Raw genomic sequence first — 22,816 nt, 5'->3', positions numbered from 1 at the left:
CATTGAAAAGTTTAGTATTTTTGGTGAGAAACGAATGAAAGTGAACAATTTTTGTAATGGGTGTAGTTTACAATGCCTGAACTTTCAATATTTTCAAAAAACCTTGAACCGATAACAAAGAATCGGTTGTTAGAGCTTTTCTCGTCGTTGAAAATTGATGATCCAAACTGGATTGACGAAAATCTTTGGAAAAAATATCGTGATGCCATTCCAATTGTTCCGGCAGTGACGTGGCCTAAGCTAATTGACTATTTTCAAAATGAAAAAAATCGAAATACTGGAGAACCACTGCCAGTTCAAAAAGAAGTTATTGCTACCATGGAGCAGAATCTGGATAACCAATGGTTTAGGGACGTTAGTGGGTTAGAGCTGACAAGCAACACAGTCGTGCTGAAAGCCAAGGTATATTCATCAAACTATTTCTTCGTGTTATGTGAATCACATTTTATATTGTATTTATACATAGGTTACAGCATCACAAACATTAAGTACAACGTACTATCCTTGGGTAGCCTGTGCTAAGGACGGCATGGTTCAATTTGCTCATTGCACATGTCCAGCAGGGTAATATTTCATCTAACTGTTTTGTTATTTTAACAATATAATTAGTCTACATAATAGTTAAATTGTCTTCCACTCTAGGTGAAATGTGCACACAGGTCACAACCCTTGTGCATGCAGTGATATCAGCTCATGAAGTTAAGACAAACACTAGTTGGACAGAAGAAAAATGTGCTTGGATAGACAACACTTCAAAGCCGGTAATAAAAACATTTGTCAGCATCGTTGTGTCTTTACTTAATAAACATAGTATTTCATAGGAATGTTTCAATAGAGTTGGCTTTTTCGGTACTCAACTATGTGATGAACTTAGAATGAGAGAATAGGATGCGGCTTGAATCAACGTGTATTGGATACACCTGCGACCAGTGCTCTATGAAGAGCAGACAGAGAATGACCCAGAGGGAAGGGGTTCTTCCCTATATATAGAGCCGACGGGTGCGGTGTTGCCAGATGGCGTCATCACACGCCCCTTTCAATAAGCAAAGATAACGTACATTGTTAACTTTGCTCTTTAACATGTTAGAGAAAAATAATAACTGGGGACACACAACACATGCATAACCATGAATAAGTAAACATGAGACTGGGATGGGTGTTATTGTGTCCACTAGGCTGGGAAGAAGTGGCGCCGCGGCTGTTTTTTCCTTGTTGAACGGCGTAAAACCGGTGGAACAGCATTTTCTTGTATCGGTGGAGCAGGATTCTCTCGTACCGGTGGCTCGGTTGGTTCCGGTTGCGGCGGTTGAACGAATTCCGGCTGGACTGGTGTAGTAGCTGGTGTAGTGGCTGGTGTAGTAGCTGGAAATACGGGTACGCGAGGGCGAAGAAAACGCCGATTGCGCCGAAAAATCCGCCCGGCTGGAGTCTTGATGAGGTAGTCTCGCTGATGGCCGACTTCTACGATTACTCCGGGGGTACACTGCAGCTTACTGATGGGATGTTGGATCAGGACATGGTTGCCGATGATAAACGGAGCGAGGGGCCGCGTATGCTTGTTGTAATGAGCTATTTGCAGCTCCTTGGACCGTCTCGCCCGTTTCTCGAGTACATCGGCTGCTTTTTGCCATTCTGGTGCGAATGAGCGGCGATGAGCTGGCAGACAGTCACGCACCGGACGGTTGAAAATCAACTGTGCTGGACTTGCACCACCAGATCGCGGCGCGTTTCGGAAAAGCAGGATACTTTTGGCGAATTTCTCTTCGTTAAATGCGCCAGCTATCCATGATCCACGGATGAGCGTCTTCATTGAGTCGATTTCTGCTTCAGCCCGGCCATTGGATTGAGCATAATATGGTGAAGATGTGAGGGTAATCCCCCAATCCGTTAGAAAACGCTGGAACTCTGCTGCTCCAAACTGCGGTCCGTTGTCGGACCAAAAGGTGACTGGAGCTCCTACGCTAGAAAAAAAATTACGGATATGGCGAATGACATTGTGTGCTGTTGTTTTTCTGTCACGAAATGCAACCACATGAGGCCAACCACTGAATGAACCCACCATCACTAAAAAATGGCGGCCATTGACTTCGCCTAGATCAGCATGGATTTGTTCAAACGGACGCGTTGCTTGTGGACGGACTCGAAACGGCTCTGGTTGCTGTGAAGGTAGATGTTTTGTACACGTTTCACAATTTCTGGTGCCGTTCACAATGTCGTTATCAATGTTTGGCCAGTATACCGATAAACGGGCTCGTTGACGTGTTTTTGTTGCACCTTGGTGCATCTGCACTAAATTACGCAGGATGTTTGCACGAATAGAATGCGGAATAACGACACGAGGTCCCATTACAATCATGTCATCTGAGTCATCGATTGCTAAACGTTCTTTTACACTCCAAAAGGGACGCAAGTCACTGTCTAAATTACACTTGTCGTTTGGAAAACCGGAGATGATTTGATTTCTCAGTTTTACCATAACCGTATCGATGGCTGCAGCACACTTAATCTTTTCTAACACTGGGTCGAGATTCGGATCAGTTTGTGATAGCTGATTGTCGGAAAGACTCATCAGAGCAATTTTTCCCTGAAAAGATGGCAATCCTTCACCCCATAAATGAGTAGCGCTGCATCTTAAGGCGTAAACGAAGCAAACGGGGGTTGTCTAGTTTGTCTAGAGCGTAACTGTTCAGAATTGGCACTAATGGTTTGTGGTCCGTCACTAATTCAAACAAAGGAAGTCCTTCAAGAAACTGACGACACTTATTCATAGCCCATGCAGGACTTAAACACTCGAGTTCGATCATGGCATAACGTGTTTCAGCACTAGAGAGAAAACGAGATCCCGCTTGCACAACACGCCACACTTTTGAATCGTCGAGCTCTTTTAGTAAGAATCCGAGTCCATTAAGCCGTGATGCATCAACATGAAGACTTGTCGGGCGCTTTGGGTCGTAAAACGCTAAATCACGAACGGTAGACAAGAAGGTTCTTGCTGCCGTGAAAGCTTCTTCATGTTGAGTGGTCCATTCCCATGTGTAGCCAGTCTTGAGCAGTGGGGATAATGGATCTAATGCAGCGGCCAGCTGGTCAGAAAAGTTGCCAACTTGCTGGAAAAGTCCAAAAAATGAACGGACATCTGTAATCGAGCCGGGTGTTGGAAACTCGCGGATAGCTCGGGTGAGCTCTGGATCCGGGCGAAAACCGTCAGCATCGACGACGTAACAGCCGAAAGTAACAGCGGGCTGGGCGAACACTATTTTGGTGGTGTTGATGGCAATGTTGTGAGCTGCTGCTCGATGGAATAATTCTCGTACCGCTTCGATGTGCTCATCGTACGTTGCGGAGTATACGAGAATATCTTCAACGATGCGTCGACAAATTGGGAGATCATCAAACACTTCCGACACTCGACGGCAGTAGTCGTCACCTGCATGCGAGACGCCGAACGGAAGACGAAGGTACTGATATCGCCCAAAGGGAGTAGAAAATGTTGTCAGGTTGATCGATTCGTCATCTAGCGGTACCTGATGATAGCCTTTTAGCGCGTCAATCACTGTGAAGAATTTCATTCCGGGCGGAATGGTGCGCACTGTCTGAAAAGGTGTGGCCGTCTCAAAATTTGGCCTAATTATGCACTTGTTCAACTCACGAAAGTCGATTACCAGACGGATGTCACCATTTTTCTTCGGAAGAGCTATAAACGGATGTACCCATGCTGTGGGTTTTACCACTCTTCGGATGATGTTAGCAGATTCGAGATTGTACAACTCTGCCTTAATTCTTGGCAGCAAAGGGACGGATATTGGGCGAGAGCCCCTCATTGCCACAGGCTGCGAGTTCTCCATCAACTGGAAATGGCATGGTGGTCCCGACATCTGGTGGCAGGTTCCGTCAAAGATCCGCGGGCATTCGTTCATGAGAGTTTTGAGATCGGCTTGTCGTTGTCTGTCAGTAGGTGGCGTGCTCGCCACCATTCCAACGTATGCATGCGGATAGGCGGCTGGAAGCATTCCCAACGTCTGTTTGCTCCTTTTGGACAACACTGGCTGCTTCAATTCGCGCAACACGTGAATGGCGGTGTTTACTGATTGGGACACTTTGTCACGTGTCGTCCACACAATAACCGCACTAAACACACCAATGTTGATAATCGGGCTCCCAACTGCTGTAACTGGTTGTACACCTTTTTGCAGCGCCACCTTGCTAAACTTCCGCTTGTAGAGGGATTCTGGGATGGCGTCTAGGTCAGCACCTGTATCTGGGAGAAAATTGATCTCTAACGATGATGTCCATTTTTCCAGATTGACGGCCAGTTCCACTAAATCACTCGCGTTCACAGCCCCCCCTGTCGGAGGGGAGGGGTCAATGTAAATGCCCTGTTGTTTTTTAACTGCTTTTGGGTTCCGGCAAACTCTAAAATAATGGTTCAGTAGGCCGCACTTTTTACACTCTTTCCCTTGGGCCGGACAGGCCGTCAAAGGCTTACAGCGTGTCTTTGATCCACAATTCCAGCAGCCCGCAAATTTTGCGCCTGCTGAACTGCTGCCACCTACTGGTGGATTGCTGGATTTTTGTTTGAATTGCTTGTAAGAAGAAGTCGCGCCTTGAAATGCCGCAGCATAACCTGTCTTTAAATTCTTCGACTGCTTGTTGGAGGCTTCTGCAGTTCGAATAATTGTCAGCGTCTGATCTAGTGATAAAGTTGCTCCATGTTCAAGTAGTTTAACACGGACTTCGTCACTTTCTACGCCGAAAATTAGTTGGCCTAATATGCGGGTTGGTTCACAGTTAGCACAACAATCTGTAGCAAATTCACATTTACGGGCTAAATCACGCAACTCGCACAACCAATCGTCTGCTGCTTGTTGAATGCCTTGCTTTTTGTCGGCGAACTGTTGGCGCCACACGTGGCGGTTGCGGCCGGCATTGCAACGAGCACGGAGATGGCCGATGACAACCGTATGGTCGTCAAGCTGATCGTCGGTGAGGCCCATGGAAAGTACCGCTTGAAGTGTGTCGGTTGATAAACACGATAGCAGAGTATGAGCCTTGTATAAGTCCCGATCATCTGCGTCGAGTGCCGAATCAATCGTCGACAAACTGAGAAAAATTGTCCATTTCTTGTGCCATAATTCAAAAGAGTCTTTGTATTCATCTAAATCAAAAGGAGGAGGTTTACCATACGCCTTGAATGCCGTAGTCGCCATGTTGCGGTAATTGCCCCAAAGCCAGCCAATGTCAAGCCATTCACTCACTTCCTCCAGCTCGGAAAAAATACGGACGCTTGTTGCCGACAAATACCACTGCAATGTGGGGACAAAAACTCAAATTACACAGCTCAGTGGCCCATCAATCACGATTGCTACCATGACAAGGACCGACTAGAGCATGGCGAAAAAATGTTCCAAAAACCAAAAAAAAACAGCTCAATGGCCCATAAATCACGATCGCTATCATGAAAAGGACCGATGTGAGCGAGAATTTCACCTCCAATCAATCGTTAACTGTCAGGTGTCTTTTGATGAACACGGATTAGAACATGGCAAAATGTTAGGCCAAACAATAGTCAAGAGTCAACTGGGTAGTGCCGCGCGCAGTCATGCGGTCAAAAACGATACTGTCGTGACGACACATAATCCGTAGTACACAATCACTCTGGTCGGGAAATTCACCAAAAATTGTCACGATAAATGTACTAACATTGAAACAATTACCATCTGCGCCATGTGATGAACTTAGAATGAGAGAATAGGATGCGGCTTGAATCAACGTGTATTGGATACACCTGCGACCAGTGCTCTATGAAGAGCAGACAGAGAATGACCCAGAGGGAAGGGGTTCTTCCCTATATATAGAGCCGACGGGTGCGGTGTTGCCAGATGGCGTCATCACAAACTAAAGCCGGTAACCTCACGGTCATCGTTTAAAATCCAACACAAGAACAGATAACAAGGGTTCGAAAGAGACTTGCTGAAATGAAGAAACCTGCTGCCATAGGTGCTCTCGATCCACACAATTGGAATGGCATCACGATATTTTTTCCAAAGATTTTCGTCAATCCAGTTTGGATCATCAATTTTCAACAACGACAAAAGCTCTAACAACCGATTCTTTGCTATCGGTTCAAGATTTTCTGAAAATATTGAAAGTTCAGGCATTGTAAACTACACCCATTACAAAAATTGTTCACTTTTATTCGTTTCCCACCAAAAATACTAAAACTGCCAATGCTTTTTTGTTTGAGGTTGCACCAAACTGGGAGAAATACCTATCCAAGATGGCAACCTCGAACCACTCTATAGACCTATCTCACTGACCACTTGCTTGGGAAAAGTGATGGAAAGAATCAAACAATGATGGAACAAAAAAATAAGATTAAAAACTCAATCAGGATTCAGAAAAGGAAGAAGTACGCTTGACAATATCATCGGCCTCGAACATTTTATATGTGAAGGATTTCACAGAAGAAACCCTATAAATACATACGCGATTTTCCTTGACGTAAACATAGCATTTGATACCAACTGGGTTCAGGGAATCCTGCTCAAACTAAGTCGTCAAGGAATAGTGGGAGAAATTCTGGGATGGATTAGAAATTTCCTGCAAGGGCGCACATACAGCATAAGAATCGATGACATTTACTCGGAAGACCAACCCCTAAAAATTGGAGTACCACAAGGATCTCCCCTCAGCCCCCTACTTTTCTCCGTCATGATGAATGACTTCCCTATTCTAGGAATGGGTCAAACATTCCTCTTCGCCGATGACATCGAGTTTCACACCGAAGCCATTGACGGACAAGAAGCAGAAGATATCCTTACACCATATATGGACAAAATACAAAAAGGTAGCAGAAAATGACGGATAAAATTCTCAGCGCCTAAATCAAACCTAGTTAGCTTCACAAAACAGAGAAGGCAACAAACCCCAATATTTCTAGAAGGAGTAAGGATACAAATAGCCAAAGAAGTCAAACACCTGGGCATATTGTTCGAACAAGGATCTTCGATGAACAACACAAACCAAAATTGCAATAAAAAAAAGCTCTAGGCCTCATGAATCTATTCAAGCTACTCACCTACACAAAACATGGCCCGAGCATCGAATCCTTGCGTACCCTCTACATAACTCTAATGAGAAGCAAGCTCGAATATGGATTAATAGCCTATTGCGCATCGAACAAGACGAGACAATGCAAGCTAGAAATTATCCAAAACAACATCCTAAGGATGATACTCGGAGCGCCAGCATCTACACCTATCAAGGAAATGCAATGTGAGCTAGCTCTCGATCCAATTGAAACAAGAAGGATAACCCTGGCCACAAGGTGTCTTTTAAGAATCGAGCAAATGCCTAACCATCCACTCTATGCAATATCAAGGGACCACATAAAAGCCCCCAAAACATGAAAAGATCTTAACATCCCAGCACTAAAACTAGCAGCAGGGCACATCACGCTCGCCGGGATCGACCCCACCACAGAAATACCAAGGTGGAGTATCCTGCACAAAAAGGTAAACCCCGATTTAATTTGAAAAAGCCATCTGTGAGTAGAAAATATTAATACCTTTTTAAAGAGAGGTAGGGCTGTTTTGGCGCAAAATCATCATAAGGGGGGTTGGGTAATGTCAGTCCAGACACTTTTTTTGCCCTAGGTATTAAATGTCTGGAAAAAAGTGTAGACCGTATCATCGGTAGACTCCCCTACCCCCCGGCTAAGTAGAACAATTTTTGCAATACAAAATAGAGCCTTTCCATTACTCGTTATTGTCATTATCGGGTCGGGTAATCGGGTAGCACATGGACACACAAAATTATTTTTATCAGTATGCAGGAAACTTAAGTAGCGCAGGCACCAAGACAACACTTTACTGGATACATAGTCATGTAGGTAGCCCGGGAAATGAAAAAGCTAACCAGTTAGCAATGGAAGAGTCACTCAACTCCAACTACTCTAACCCACACGGCACCAAGATATCTTTTTTTTGTGAAAAAGATGTAAAGTCTTCAAAAAGATATCAATTTATATCTTTAAGATGTAAACCGCCTGGCTAAAAAAATGGCAATGATAACTATGCCATACATAAGATGTCAATAAGACATCTTTAGCACTATAACTTTTTAGCGTGGCAACTTTGGCTTTAAAAAAGTAGTCTTATATATAGCAATGTTGGGAGTACCTATTGTCAACTTTTTTAAGCCAATGTAAATATATATAAAAGTGGTTTTTCATGTGATATCTTTTTTATATAATTTGAATTTATATAAATAGATGTTCTTTACTGGAAGTACATTTAGTCAACATTTTTTAGCTAAGAAATATATGTATAAAAGTTGTTTTTCATGTGATATCTTTATTAAATAATTTGAATTCATATAAATAAGTGTTCTTTGCTGGAAGCACATTTAGTCAACATTTTTTAGCTAAGAATTAGATGTAAAAACGACATGACGGCCATACTTTTTTTACGTTGTCTTTTGGAAAATAGCAGTCACTAGCTGTCACCACATATCTTATATAACTATGGGATAATTTGCATCCGCCATTGTTTGGACTGCTTAATTGGGGAATTAAAGGCTCAATCACGAGGGTACTATATTTCATAAATTTAAAATTGAAATAAAAAATTTGGGTAATTAGCATTTCCTTTTCCCATTTTATTGTCTTTTCAACGGGAAAACCACAAATGATCCATCCAGCAAAACAGAGGTCGGTAATCGCACAGCTTTATAAAGAATGTCATTGATATCATATGCATGTAATTCATTGGAGATGTCTGATACTAAATATTCGCCGATGTGGGATGATGGAAAAGGGTACATGGAATAGCTCTGCTGAGTAACATACAAATGACCAAGTGCAACGATGGTATCACCGACAATCACGAAATTTTTAACTTCAATCACGCTCATATCTGATAAAAAAACGCAACTATCAGCTAGGCTCCGGGATTTAATACTTCCAATACCTTTAATGTTAGCAGTTTTAAACTGGCGTCCAACTAAATTTTGAAAAAGGGGGCCTTCATTGTGGGGTTCAGCGCATTGAAATTTTGGCAAGATAACGCGCTCAGCAGGACGAGATGAAAGCTTGCATTTTTCTTCTTCTACTTGTCGCTTTACAAATTGTTGGAGAGGCTTATCACTTTTGATCAGATATTTTTTCATCTTGCCATAGCAATTTTCAAATCGATAGGCGCTAAAATTTTCAAGAACGCCGAATTTTAATACGTCAGAGGAAATATGAAACAAAGAATGAACATTATATGATACAAAAGATGGATCGTAAAGGACGGCGGATTGCTTTATGAAAAGGGAGAGAAGAGAATTTGCACATGCGTTTTTTTCAATGCAAAATTCCTCACAAGACAATATTTTTACCGCGTAATGCAGTAAAAGAAAGTGATTGAACAATGAACGGGGCAGATAGTTGTGAAATAAGACGACCCCTACATAGTGGAGAATAACCCTGTGTTCTGAAGATTTCCATCTTGGAAGTTCTTTAACGCTACGAGGTTGACGGGCGAATTCTAATCGAGATACAAATGGCCGAACAATTTCAAGATATCTATCAATCTGTTCAACAACCACAGGTGTCAAAGTTACACCTCGAATTCTTTTGCGTGAATCAAGACCGCACAAGATCGTTAACATTTTTTTTGTACACCGAGATCTACAAGATGCATGGGATCTAAAGGAAGAGCTCGGATCATGTCTACATAGTCTAAATTTTCCATTACCGATCGGCAGTGATGGTGATCTACGCAAGATTTATTCCTGAAAGAATCATCGGTTCTTAATTCTCCGAGACTAACGCCTGATCCTACACATCTAGCGCATCCATAACGGTCTGATGAGTGGCTTTTAACGCAAGCTATCATTGCTCGTGCGGGAGCATCACAAACGAAAGCTGCAATTTTCAATTTGTAGCAGTTGCCACGATAACTAAATCCTGTTGTGTACAGATGCTGCGCTTCCTCTATTAATTCTTGTAAAAAATCGTTTGAAAATTGGGGTTTAGATCTGCCATGGTAAACACCAATAAAAAAAGGCTCCGAGTCCTTTACAAAAGGTAAATAGCCCACGATTACCCAAAACGTGCTCCCTGAACTTTTCGTTAAAGGAACGCCGTCAATACCAATAAAAATTCCAACAGGGTCATCAAGAATTAAGATTCCCAGGGAAGTCAAGGTAGACAACAACCTTTTTCGATTCCGAAATGGTAGTATATACCAGGATTGACGGATCTAGTTACTACTTTTAGTCGCGGAGTACCCATCAACGTTTTCGCAGACTTGGGCAATTCTGGGTGGTGTTTTCTAAGAATACCTAGCAACTCTCCGACTTGGAGATGTGGGACATGCAATTTGGTTTTCCAGCCTCTTAAATCGGCTGCAAGGGGATGTTGGTCATCACATACGGGAACACCATCAACAGTCTCAGGACATCTATCGTCGTCAACACTGGCAGTTTCACTACTGTCTTCCAAGGAAGAAACACTGGATGAATCTTCAGGATCCTCTTCACTTGATATGAAAATGTCAGACTCAACAGCATCAACAGTCGAATCAATTTCAGCTATCTACATGAAAAAAAACAGGTCTCTTTTAAATAATGTAACACTCGTACTTTATTACAGTCTAAGATTATTTTAATATATATAAGTTTACTATAAGTTTGTGTATAAGTTTAGTCGACAATAAATAATCTAATAACTATATTTACTTCAACGCTTTCTGCTGATTTCAACTCCACAGCCACAGATTCTACAGCCTCGTCGTCGCCATCTGATGATTCAAGGTTGGAATCGTACAGCTGATTTAAATATTCAACATAATCACGCCTGCGTCTTCTTTCTTGTCTGGACGTCATAATCAACAATTTAAACTGATAGCTCGGATCGGGGCGAGTGGACTGTACTAGACGGACACTCTGATTTGATTGACCGAAAATATATTTTCGTAAATATCACGACTATCACTAATCCTGAGAAACAATATGTAGAGTTAAACAACAATGAGCAACACAAAATTAAAACACATCAATACCTGTGATGCAACAGGCTTAGGTGCGTAATCACACAATGTGCCACCAAGTGTGGCCGAGCAAATCAAACAATCCTGCCACATGCAAGTGTCAATGAAAATAATCAAGAAAGGCTGGATATCTAGGTGAGAGAGCAATAGAGAATGAGCAAAATGACACAATCAAACAAATTATAAGCTTCACTCACCAACACCAACGCTTTACATCAACATGCACAACAGATGAAGCCAACAGTCTTAGGCAATCATCCCACAACTATATAGTTGAACAAAATACATATATCAGCACAGGAATGCATAATACAAAATGTACAAGAATAATTACCAAGGGATTTCCTCATTAAAACACAAATCAATCATAAAAGTAGGAACTCAGATTCCTGTCAATTATCACAACGAAACGACGGATTGACAGGAGAGGTGAAAAGAATGAGCTAAACAGCAACTCAGACAATCAGCGCCATCTGGCACATATAAAAAAGGTAAAATCTATTGGGTCCTGGATTCCTGGTGTTGACTCCTCTGACTCCTCCAAGAAATCAGCACGAAATAAGGAATTACCATTCCGCGTAATTTGCCACTGACGCATAGTACATATCATGTTTAATTTAATTCTACATTAAGAAAAATTGGAAGGAGTTTGTTCCATTGTGTAATCCATTAATTTTTAATGTCCATTTTAAAGGAAGTATTTTTTTTGCTACCTAACTGATAATTGAGCGCGTTTTCACTGATATGTGTTGCAACGCTGTATTTTTTTAAAAGTTAGGGTAACCAAATTTTTCAGTAGTAAATTTTCTTTGTGAAGCTTGGTAATCTTTTTCTCCTCGTGCAAAAGGATAGGTAGCCATAAGTTAATACTAGCACACTAGTACCGTAAAGACCCTTTTTTATCAAAAATGGTCTTTTTTGTTGTAAAAATTGTGGAAGATGACGAAATAGTTGTAGTGCCAGTGCATTGGTTCATGTTTAGCGAAAATAAATGTGCTTTGCCGATTAAAGACGCTGCACAACGTGCCGAGAGGGAGGAAGTCTTCAACCTGAGATGGCCACGCTATGACGCCAAAGTAATTTCTTCGCATGGTACGTTATAGTGTCTATTATTTGTTATTTTCTTCACCAGTTACTCATTATTAATAATCATTATAATCTCGCTCTATAAATGTAGATTCCTACAAAGATGCGGTTAGCCGCTCAGAATCAATACTAAATGGTAGCGCTGATACGGAGGTCTCCGATTCCGTCAAAACATTTCAGGCACAGGAAAAGTAAAAAACTAGACCGAGAAGAGCTACTGATAAGAAGGCAATCGTGGAAGATCCGTTATACACCGGAAGCGACGAGGATCGGCTCAATCATATTTCTGCCAAGGATGGTGTTGAGGATTTAGCTGCACTGTGGAGTACCCCATCGCCTTCAACTTCAAAGCGTGCTGTTCAGCCAGTGTCGTTCAGTAAGCCTAAGCTACATATTATATCTTATATATCTTACACATCATGCTAAATATTTTGCCTGCTATCTTATTAATTTTGTATTATTTGATTATCCAGCAAATCCTGTCTCCTCAACGAAAAATCGTGTGGATCCTGCCGAAGTGAATAGGGGCAATTCACCGCAGTCTGATGATGAGTCAATAATAAGGAGCAATGCAGTTCTGCCGGAGCCCCGGACAGAAGAGGTTTCGCTGGATGCAAGCAGCAGCGGAAAGAGAAGAGAAAGAGGAGAAAAAAATGACAGTACCGACATTGAGGAAGACAGCTTCGAAGAAAAAGAAGACTCCTGCATTGAACCAAGCTCAAAAACCCGGAAAATTATCGACGACAATACTTTTAAAACGAAAGTGCTGACAAAATTGTCCAGTAAGTGCTCTAATCGTTTTCTAATTGTCGACTAATTACGAATTCTTTTGATTAACATTCTCGCTTTTGTACCGTTAGATTTATTTGCTTTAACAAAAGGTATGGGCCGAGATATCCAAGACATTAAATCTGATAACCGGGATATGCGAAGTCAATTAAAAAAGAACTTTCAAGCTAAAGTAGATGTTTCAGACAAGTCACACCCTGTCTTCACACTCAGCCAAAAATACTCCTTTCCACTGAAGAATTTGGAGGATTTCAAAAGTTTGATGATTCGCTTGTGGATAGTGTTGTTAGTACAGATCAGGTGGGTCTAAAATATATTATTTCCTTTTTTTCATATACGTTTTCTAAATTCAAACTTTTTTTTAGATCCGCGTTATCCGATCATTGGGAGGCAATGATCTAGGTGCAGTTTTAAGAACGGCGTGGCGTTACTTCATGACTGACGAACTACTAAGTCAGTTAACATGGAAAGGGCAGCATAAATCGACTAGCAAAAAATCGAAGGACATGCCAGGATTGGAAAGCTACCGACTCCCTTCGGTTATTTACAGTAAATATTTATTTATGATGTATTTCATGATCAATTAATCATACTTTCCCGTAACTTATGTTATTTACTATTTTTCAGATGCTATTAAAGAAGAAGAAGGACTTTATTCCAACGTATCTTTGACAGAGCTCAACAAACTCAGCGCGGAATTTGTAACGAAGGCTGGTACCCGCTTGGCGGCTAAGAAGAAAAAAGTTGTTGATTAAGATTTCTTAATTGTTGTAACCGCTCTGACAAAAATAATACATGATATGTATCATCAATCACATGTGTGCAATTGTTTATATTCTTTTTAGTTGAAGTTATAATTTATATCTGTATAGACACCAAACATAAAGCCATCTTTTAGATAACTATATGTTATATCAGAGCCATCTTTTAAATAACTTTATGTTATATAAACTACATAACCTAAGATATATAATTTATGTAACTAAGATAACTTAAAGATAACATTTTGCTAAAATTTTTACATTAAAGCTATCATTTTTAATACTTAAATATGTATATCGGTCAAAAATTAGCTGGAAAAAGATGTACTTTTTTACATCTTTTTTATGTAGTTTGTCCGGACATTTTGGAGCACAATAGACTGACTTTAAGATATAAGCAAGTCATCTAAAATATAAACTTTCTTTTTACAACTTTACATCTTTTTCACAAAAAAAAGATATCTTGGTGCCGTGTGGGAATTTAGTCCACAACTACCTATCGATAGGTGAACAAGAAGCAATTATGCGAGAGCACCTAAAGACAAAAACCGAATGAATGAATTCAGACATGATAATAACAGACTAAATATCCACCGGAGGTACCACACAGGCATGCGCAAATGGCACCAACACAAATCAAGGCAAATAACTACGCTCCTCTTCAGGTTGAGAACTGGAAATAGCAGGTTAGCAGCACATCAAGCCCGATTCCATCCTGAACTAGACCCAGCCTGCTCACAGTGTGGAGAAAATGAAACAACAGAGCATGTCATACAAAGATGCTCTGCCACCGAACTAGAAAGAACTGAGTTAATCTTGGAAAGATTTATCAAGGAAACTAGCCAAATACAATGCCTGTACAAAAAAAAATAAAAAAAAAGCTTAAGTTAGCAAGCAAAACAAAACGAACTAGCAACCAAACAACAAACAAAGCTTGCTCTCCAACACGCAACTCACCTAAGCAAAACCACTGTGACATGAACAACACCATCAATAATAACTTATGCACAAGGCAAACGCAAAAAGAGTCCTGTCCACCAAAAACCTCCCCCACACTAGAACGCCGTCCGCCACTACACTAGCATTAACTAGAATGGGGCTAAAGGGCTAGCTAAAGCCGAAACACTGAGGAAGCTCTGAACACCAAAGGGCTTCTCCTCAGTACCACCAAACATACAAAAAAAAAGAAGCATACGCTGTTTTCATCTTTGCTGGTTTGCTACGATGACCGTTATTTTGAATAAAAGCAATGTAAGATTTTTATTTTTTTGTTTATTTGTAGGCTTCCTCATTTTGCGCGATGAAAAAAATTTGAAAATTGGTCGACTTCTTCATTTTTCGCGACATGGATACCGTTATTTTGGATCAAGGCAATGTAAGACTTATTGGAAAATATATGGGTTTCATAATTTGTCGTCGCATTATGAAAGAAACTACGTGGTGTTAATATATTGAATAACATAAGAATTAATTATGTAGCTCGGTTGGCTCAGTTGGTAGAGCGCCGGACATTTAATCATGAGAACGAGGGTTTAAGTCCCTTAGTATCGGGCGTAATTTGAATAGTTTTCTTTCCAGCGAGTTGTCATTATCGGTGTTTTAGTTATATTTCTATGTTATTGAAATCATCCGCTAATGCATTAAGTATCAGGACCTCAACGTGATAGTATTAATCAGACGAGGTGACTGAGTGGTTAAGGTGATGGACTGCTAATCCAGTGTCCATTGCACGCGTGGGTTTGAGTCCCATATTCGTCGGAAAATTAAAACTAGGGATTAATTTAGATGCTAAAGATGTTTGTCATAGTCAAGTGTACGTGCTTGAGAAAACATTAATTGCTGCATTCAATTAGGTGAGCATCATTTGTTATAAGTAATTCTATGGTGTTTGATCACGATTTAGCAGGTTCGGTGGTGTAATGGTTAGGATTTTAGACTCTGACTCTGACAAACTGAGTTCAAAGCTTAATAAAAAACTGTATTACCGCATCAAAGAATTTCTTGTTTAATGTGCAGCATTTAGAAACCAACCAGCTTTTACAGTATTGATTATTAGTAGAAAAAATGTAATTATATTATTTAAAACTGCCCCGAGTGAGGTTCGAACTCACGACTTTCAGATTATGAGACTCTCGCGCTGCCTACTGCCCTGTCGATTCCTGAATACATAATCAACACATTTGATCGAGAAACAATCATATGATACCGTGAACTCTTTACTACCTAAATGAACAGACAACTTAATTTGTCAGCACGCGCAACTAAAATCTGGTGATCTGTATTAAGAGTAGAAACACCTATAGTTCATGTGAAATGAACAAATAAATAAAATGCTTTTAATATTTGATGTCCAATTATTTTGTGAATACGACTTAAATTCTGCGCGTTTTCCTTGAACGAAACCTGTTAGGGAGGTGGTGTTCTGCTGCGTTAGGCCGTCTTGTTATGGCCTGTCGGTTGGATTTTTGGTTAGAAAAGCATATCAGATAATTGAAAAGTCATTTTGTGAATTAAAAATTTTTTGTTTCAAAACAAAACATAACAGTCCCATTTTTTTACACATTTCGTTTCATTCCTATCTCACCGCTTGATGCTGGTCTCCCCAACGTACGATTGGTTGATGGAAACTCAAATGAAGATTATTCGAGGGTCACGTAGCGACCCGACGAATAAATTTGGATTATATGAATAATTAGAAGTGAGACCTTAAACTGTGTATACCCTTTTTTCTTTAGCTCCTTTATTGAAAAATACAAAAAAAGAAAAAATCTGTCAACACCGTCGAACTCAAGGACGCTGATGATTACTCCTCTTTATCCTCATTACCTTTCAACACAGAACATGATTACCAACACAATCAAAATTGAAAGAAAAAAATTATCTTGATTAGAATCAATGAAGAGAAGAAGGGTGATTTTGATAAGTGCCTTCAATTTTGTTTCCTGCGAAGAAATAAAAGACAAAAAAGACAAAATAGGTAAAAATATATGCATTGTTTAAAAAATTTTACAAATTGTGGGGCTCATAACCCCCAAAAACGTGTTAAACAGGATTGGGGGTTATGAGTCCCTAAAATTGGGGACTTATCACAACAATTTTTAGGGGGTTTATAACAACCAAATAAAGGGTGTTTTATCTACAACTATTTTGTTGCAATAATTATCAACATTTTGCCCTTATTTTTTCTCTCATTTTACCGTTTCAATGGGGATAATAAAATAGTTATGAAATTGTTGATTACATTTTATTGTCATCAACTTGTTAAACAACCAGAAACGAGGTATTAATTACCCATAACGAGACAATAACAGTGACAGTAAAAATTTCTTAATTAAAACAAAAAAATTGGAGAAGACCAGTCAATTTTAAGGACACATTTTAAACACTTTTTTGATTAATTACTGTCACTGGTACTGCAATTGAATTTTTCAAATTGTTTCGGAATTTTAATTTCAGAAAAATTTTTTACGATCGACACCTTGAGGACACATCATCAACAACTTCAAGAACTGAATATTCAATAAAAAGAAATGAGGGGTTTACTTCAGGGCTATACCCAACATTGAAAATATAGAGGGAGCAAAACAAATGAAGCAACGTTACACTACAACTATTCAACTCCATAAACGGGCTGTTATCGGCTATTATGTGAAACGTTTCTCCAACTTGAAGAATGAATTGAAACAGTCTTCCTGGAGTTGAAAGAACTGTTTCGATACTCACCGTGTCCTCTAATTTAGAAAAATTATTAAATATTTGAACAGATAAGATGATCTTTAGAACACCAGTTCATTACCATACCTCACGCACATACAGAAGGCGAAGTTTTGCTTCGATTGATTTTTTCCTGCTGGAAATAAGAAAAGGTAAAAGTTCCAGAGCTGCACACTGAATGACATCTGAAATTTCAAAAACAAATCTGCCTTTTACATTACCTTCTTTTACATGTGCGTCTTCTACTTTAACTCCTGGACCAAGACTTAAAACTTTCGAAATTGGTTTTCCATCCCTCGTGGAAAACTGCTGATTTGCTTTAGAACTTCTACAGCTTTCTTTAAAAAATCCACAACGAAAGATAAATTTCAAGTGTAATTTTTACTACCATAGAATCCTGTTCATCCACTTCGTTCAATGCAACTCCAGGATACTTCAAAAGAAACCCTGAGGCAATACACCTAACGCTATCTGGATGAGGGTGGAGTGTGTATGTCTCGATAGAGTCTCCTAGCTTTCGGGAAATGGCTAAATATTCGTTAGCATGAAAATGAATTTTTTCTTCCAGTTTGTTGGTAGTAATGTAGCCACATATCTCAAGGGCAACGATATTTCGACACATCAATTAAAATGCACTCTGCTTTTTCTGAATTGAAAGCTGTGTTATAATCTACATAACATAACACTTAAGTAAAAAGGTTACTTTTTGTTTGTTGTTGGTGAGATTGTGCTTCTTCCCCTCTGTGGTTTTCCTCAGAACACATTTGAGTGTAATCGTTATCGGAGTCAGTTGTGACATATTCACCCGTGCCTAAAATAAGCAAACATAAACTTTTAAGTAATACTTTGAGAAATAAAAATTTTTAATTAATACAGAAAACTGATGTATTTGTTACTCGTAAGCCTACGCTGCTTGTGATGGGTTGCTTGTCTTGAACGACTGGACTTCCTAGCTAGATTTGTGTCATACAACATGGACTCAGTTTCGGAGACAGGTACAGTATCCTGCACAAAAATCCGAACACCGATTTAATTTTTTAAAGCCACCTATTGGCGGGGTAAAGGGTTTTTTGTTTGTTTTTCTTTAAGAGGGAGGGTAGACGGGGTGATGGACACATAGGGCAGGGTTGGGTAAGTCTAGACATTTTTTTAATGCCTTAAGGTATTACGCTTTAAGGCAAGTTACAGGTCGGGACATTTTTGCAACCCCCAGGGTGGTGTGTTTTTTTAAACGACAGTTGGAAATTTAGGGCTTGGGCATGGTAATGTTGCTTACCGAAACAATTAAGCTTATGTTCCAGCTGCCTGTAAATGTTTATGTCGCTGTCAATGGCGTAGGTGTAGCGTTTCTGAATGTGGTGCTGGAGATCGGTGTTCGATTCCAGATGAGGTGATCAGTTAATATTGTTAACTTACGAGAAATTCTCGTTCACATATAAAATAAATTTTCATCGAGCAATATATGCTTTTTTTGTTTATTAAATAATTATAAAAATAATAATCTCCTTCTTTCTAGAGAAATTAATATTCCCAGCAAATTCGAATAAAGAATATTATAATTTTATGATACCATATATTTTGCAAATCCTTTTTTGGATTCGAACACTAATCTACGGCCTCGCAATCAGAGGCTCTACACATATGCCATCAGTATCGAAATAATTGTGCACAGGCAGCTTTATAATTTATTTGGGTAAGGAGTATTACACAGCCTAAGTCCAACATTTCCAACTGTCGTTTAAAAAAAACACACCACCCTGGGGGTTGCAAAAATGTCCCGACCTGTTACTTACCTTAAAGCGTAATACCTTAAGGCATTAAAAAAATGTCTAGACTTACCCAACCCTGCCCTATGTGTCCATCACCCCGTCTACCCTCCCTCTTAAAGAAAAACAAACAAAAAACCCTTTACCCCGCCAATAGGTGGCTTTAAAAAATTAAATCGGTGTTCGGATTTTTGTGCAGGATACTGTACCTCAAATATAAAATAGATGTTATTGTCATACTCTGTGTAATATTTATTTCTTAAGTGTTGCTATGAAACTAATAACTTAATACCAGTAATGTTAATTCCTAAAGTGGTACAATTAAACAAATGTTATTGTTACTCTTACTCTGATTTACTTCAGTTGATTGTCTTAAATATTTGGACTACCATGGTTTGCTTGTACCAGAATACAATGTCTCAGGGTCACAAATACTAGTGCTTAAAATAAATAAAATTATAACAATTAATTATGATTAATATTTGATAAATTGTTTACATCTTTTTTGGTTTCAGTACGCATCAAATGTTAGAGTTTGACTTAATAGGGGAATCATCCCCGATTATTACCCATTTATCATTCTTTACACTTTTTAGATCAAAATGATAGATACCATCCTCTATTAAATTCTAACAAACCTGTTTTCGATTTTATTTTCCCTATAATGCAAGACGTACTAGGTGTAAGAAGAAGTAGGTGTAAGTTCTTGAAGTAAGTTTTATTTCAAAACTATAATTATTGGCAGTCCCGTCAATAACGTTGACAAACACACATTTCTCTTCCTTTTTTCAAAAACGTATCACCTGCTATTTTATCTGTTTTCAGTAACGATTTTTTTCTAACACTGACGCTATAACTGAAAATTGAGTTGCCACTTTACAGAATTTTAACATTGACCACTTCAGTAAAAAATTTATTCAATTAAAAAGAAAAAAAAATCAAAATATTGCAATTCACAAAATTAATTTTGTTAATTTCAAAATTTTTAGTCGAAAAAGTTTCATTCGACAGAAATTTGGAACTGGGTGATGTAATTACTATTTTTTGGGTAGATTTCCCAGTATTTCGTAAGATCTACTTCTTTTTAGTAGGACAACCCAGTTTTGTGATGTATTTCATACTACATGCGAGTTACCCCCACCCCTTTTTTGTATGTCCTACCAGATAGTAGGGGTTGTTACTTTTTTTTTGCAAAACAAAGCCACAGAAAAATGTAAGCATTTTTAACAGTGTGAGGGAAGAGTGGGTGGGAAAAACGAGACCATTAAAGGTCCCGCTTCTATTAATATATATTATCGATATTATTCGTTGGGTCGCTAAGCGACCCTCGAATAATCTTTAATTATATTCTTAATATCCGCTCTACCTTTAAGGGTGATTTTAAAGATTAGATTAGAACCCCAAGTCGAATGGGCAAGTCATTTTTAATGCCTACCGAAATGAGACATTACCTTATCCATCTGGCAACAATAGACGAGCCCACTTCTTTATGTGGCCGCTTTAATTAAATGAACAAGGCGTCGGAATCTTTCTGACGCAAAGTGGTAGTACTATCTACATAAGCCGCAAGCCAATCGAAAGGGCAAGAAGGACCAGAGAGCCGGGGAAGGGAGAAAGAGCGCAAGAGGCCCATGTGTTGGGTTTTACGGGGAATAGGAATAGAAAAAGGGGCTACTGACTCTAAAAAATTTATTGATGAGACAGAAATAGCAGCTAATTCTAAAACTCTTAGTAAACAAGCCAAAGCAATTAAAATTCCGAGTTTATAAAAGATGACAGCTAAAGAAAAATCCTTATTTTCTAGGAACGAAATAAAATTATTAAGAACCACATCAGGGTTCCATATCTTATTATAGCGTGCACGAGGCGGTTTCGAATTGAAAGAACCTTTCAAAAACTGCACCACCAAGGGGTGTTCCCCGATTCTATGCCCTTCAATAGGATCTAAGGTCATGGATAACATGGAACGATGAGAATTGATTGTTTGAGACGACAGGCCAGAATGAAACTGATCATTTAAATACTGCAAAAAGTTAGCTATAGAGTTAGAAAAGGGATCTAAACCCCTTGCCACATTCCAACGTAACCAAACGTTCCGGGGAGACTGGTAGGCATTTGCTATAGAGGAACGGGAGCTGGCCAACAACAATTCCATAGCCTGTGACTAAAATCCTCGTTCTTGGAAACGAAGCCGGATAACATCCAAGCGGACAAGAAGAACTTGCCCGACTGCAGGAGCGGATGTGGGTACTAATCGCTCGAGTGTAAAAGCAGAGGATGAGACTGGAAGACACGGGGAATGTCTATTGCCATTCCAGCAGCATCAGCGGCCACCAAGACTGCGAAGGCCATAACGGGCAGATTAACACTAGATCTGCTCTATCTCTCTTGATCTTGGCCAGGCACCGCAGAACTAAGGCTAAGGGCGGAAAAGCGTACGCTCGAAGATTGTATCAACTCAGGGAGAAGGCATTCACTGCCGCTGCATTTTGTTGTGGAATCCAACTCACAAACTTTGGCAGCTTGCGCCCACCAAATATTGACATCTGCTCTACCCTGATAAAATTTGTGAAGATAGGCTTTCGACGTTGTCGGCCACAAAGAAGGCGCTAATTACAGCGCCCCTAGCTGTCTTACATTCATTACAGATCAAATATAGTTGGTTTTCGGACGAGTTGACCCGATCTAGTTAGTTGCCTGTCCGATGGCAGTTCGTGACCCGTAACAACTCACACCACTCAATAATTTTAGACGCGATAGCAGAAAGAGCGTTAGAACGCGTTTCACCTTTTATTAACGTACGCCACCACTGTACAACTGTCTAAAAGTACATGAACTGAAATATCACACGATTCTCTAGGGAAAGTTTGTTATATTTCTGCGATTTTCGAAATGATGAGCGCGAGCGCGCACGCTGTTTTCAGAAATTGGCGAGCGTGAGCGCGAGCGCAGTTATTCTAAATTCAAGATCAGTGAGTGCGATCTCGCACTCACTTTTCCGGTGAGTGGACCCAACCCTGCCTACTCAACACAAATTCTGCCGATGGTGCTCCACTGGTGAGCCCACCTGGATGTCACGGATATCCCATGGCAATCCATTTTCGTCCCATACCCCTTCCTTTTAAGGCCAGATTTGTACCATCTGTCCGCCCCGCAATATACCTCCGGTATTCCAGAACAGTAACTTTCTTATACACATTGGTTTTTAATTATAAATAAATTAATTTGTGATTTCAGTTCCAAGTCTATTGGTCATTAACTTGGCCATGACACGATATGTCGAGCTGCTTACGACATCCCCACCGACACGTCCAAGCAAGAGATCCTCGAACATAAAAATTTCAGTATTTGCGTATAAGTACATCATGCATGCAGATGACAAAATTTACCAATCGAGTTTTTACGTCTCCAGTGAAAAGAAGATTTTCCAACTCTTTCACAGTCTCAATTTCATTCAACGGGAACTCAAAACCCAAAATATCGGTAATATCCTCGACTTTATCCGTCACATAAAGTTGGTTAACCACCAATGTAAGAGTCTTGACAGCAGATGTTAGTTCTCGTAAATGAACTTTGATGTATTCAAAATTTTGCTTGACGAAGGAACAAAAATCTGGATTGAGTAAAAATTTGATGACTAGATATAAAAATGCAATGTTTTAGA

The 22,816-nt window shown here is 39.7% G+C and overlaps 2 protein-coding genes, 1 long non-coding RNA gene and 2 pseudogenes across 12 annotated transcripts; 2 read left to right on the top strand and 3 right to left on the bottom strand.

Moving 5' to 3' along the window:
* Positions 1-1,171: 1,171 nt before the first annotated feature.
* On the bottom strand, positions 1,172-2,569 carry LOC116935180. The gene has a single exon (XM_032942532.2). The coding sequence runs from the start codon at positions 2,567-2,569 to the stop codon at positions 1,172-1,174; it is 1,398 nt and encodes a 465-aa protein (XP_032798423.2).
* Positions 2,570-8,637: 6,068 nt separating this feature from the next.
* LOC123475840 lies at positions 8,638-11,578 on the bottom strand (annotated as a pseudogene).
* Positions 11,579-11,611: 33 nt separating this feature from the next.
* On the top strand, positions 11,612-13,710 carry LOC123475841 (annotated as a pseudogene).
* A 2,665-nt stretch (positions 13,711-16,375) lies between these two features.
* On the bottom strand, positions 16,376-18,715 carry LOC123475811. 10 transcript variants are annotated; one of them, XM_045178855.1, is made up of 6 exons: positions 18,663-18,715; positions 18,283-18,391; positions 18,090-18,197; positions 17,474-17,571; positions 17,396-17,403; positions 16,376-16,614 (listed from the first exon to the last, which is right to left on the bottom strand). In XM_045178855.1, the coding sequence occupies exons 2-6, from the start codon at positions 18,359-18,361 to the stop codon at positions 16,602-16,604; spliced, it is 306 nt and encodes a 101-aa protein (XP_045034790.1). In that variant the 5' UTR covers positions 18,362-18,391; positions 18,663-18,715; the 3' UTR covers positions 16,376-16,601. The 10 variants fall into 10 exon arrangements, 1 of the variants encoding a protein (XP_045034790.1); XR_006651210.1 differs by lacking the exon at positions 18,663-18,715 and adding an exon at positions 17,608-18,032 and having other exon boundaries at positions 16,399-16,614; positions 17,474-17,522; positions 18,261-18,496; XR_006651207.1 differs by lacking the exon at positions 16,376-16,614 and adding an exon at positions 17,608-18,032 and having other exon boundaries at positions 16,903-17,403; positions 17,474-17,522; positions 18,261-18,391; positions 18,663-18,681.
* LOC123475812 lies at positions 16,480-17,261 on the top strand. Its single transcript, XR_006651215.1, has 2 exons — positions 16,480-16,649; positions 17,129-17,261. It is a non-coding gene; the product is annotated as an uncharacterized LOC123475812 (long non-coding RNA).
* Positions 18,716-22,816: the final 4,101 nt, after the last annotated feature.

The sequence above is a fragment of the Daphnia magna genome, linkage group LG9, assembly GCF_020631705.1.
Source record: "Daphnia magna isolate NIES linkage group LG9, ASM2063170v1.1, whole genome shotgun sequence".
Taxonomy (NCBI): Eukaryota; Metazoa; Arthropoda; class Branchiopoda; order Diplostraca; family Daphniidae; genus Daphnia; species Daphnia magna.
This window is presented reverse-complemented; position numbering and strand designations above follow the sequence as displayed.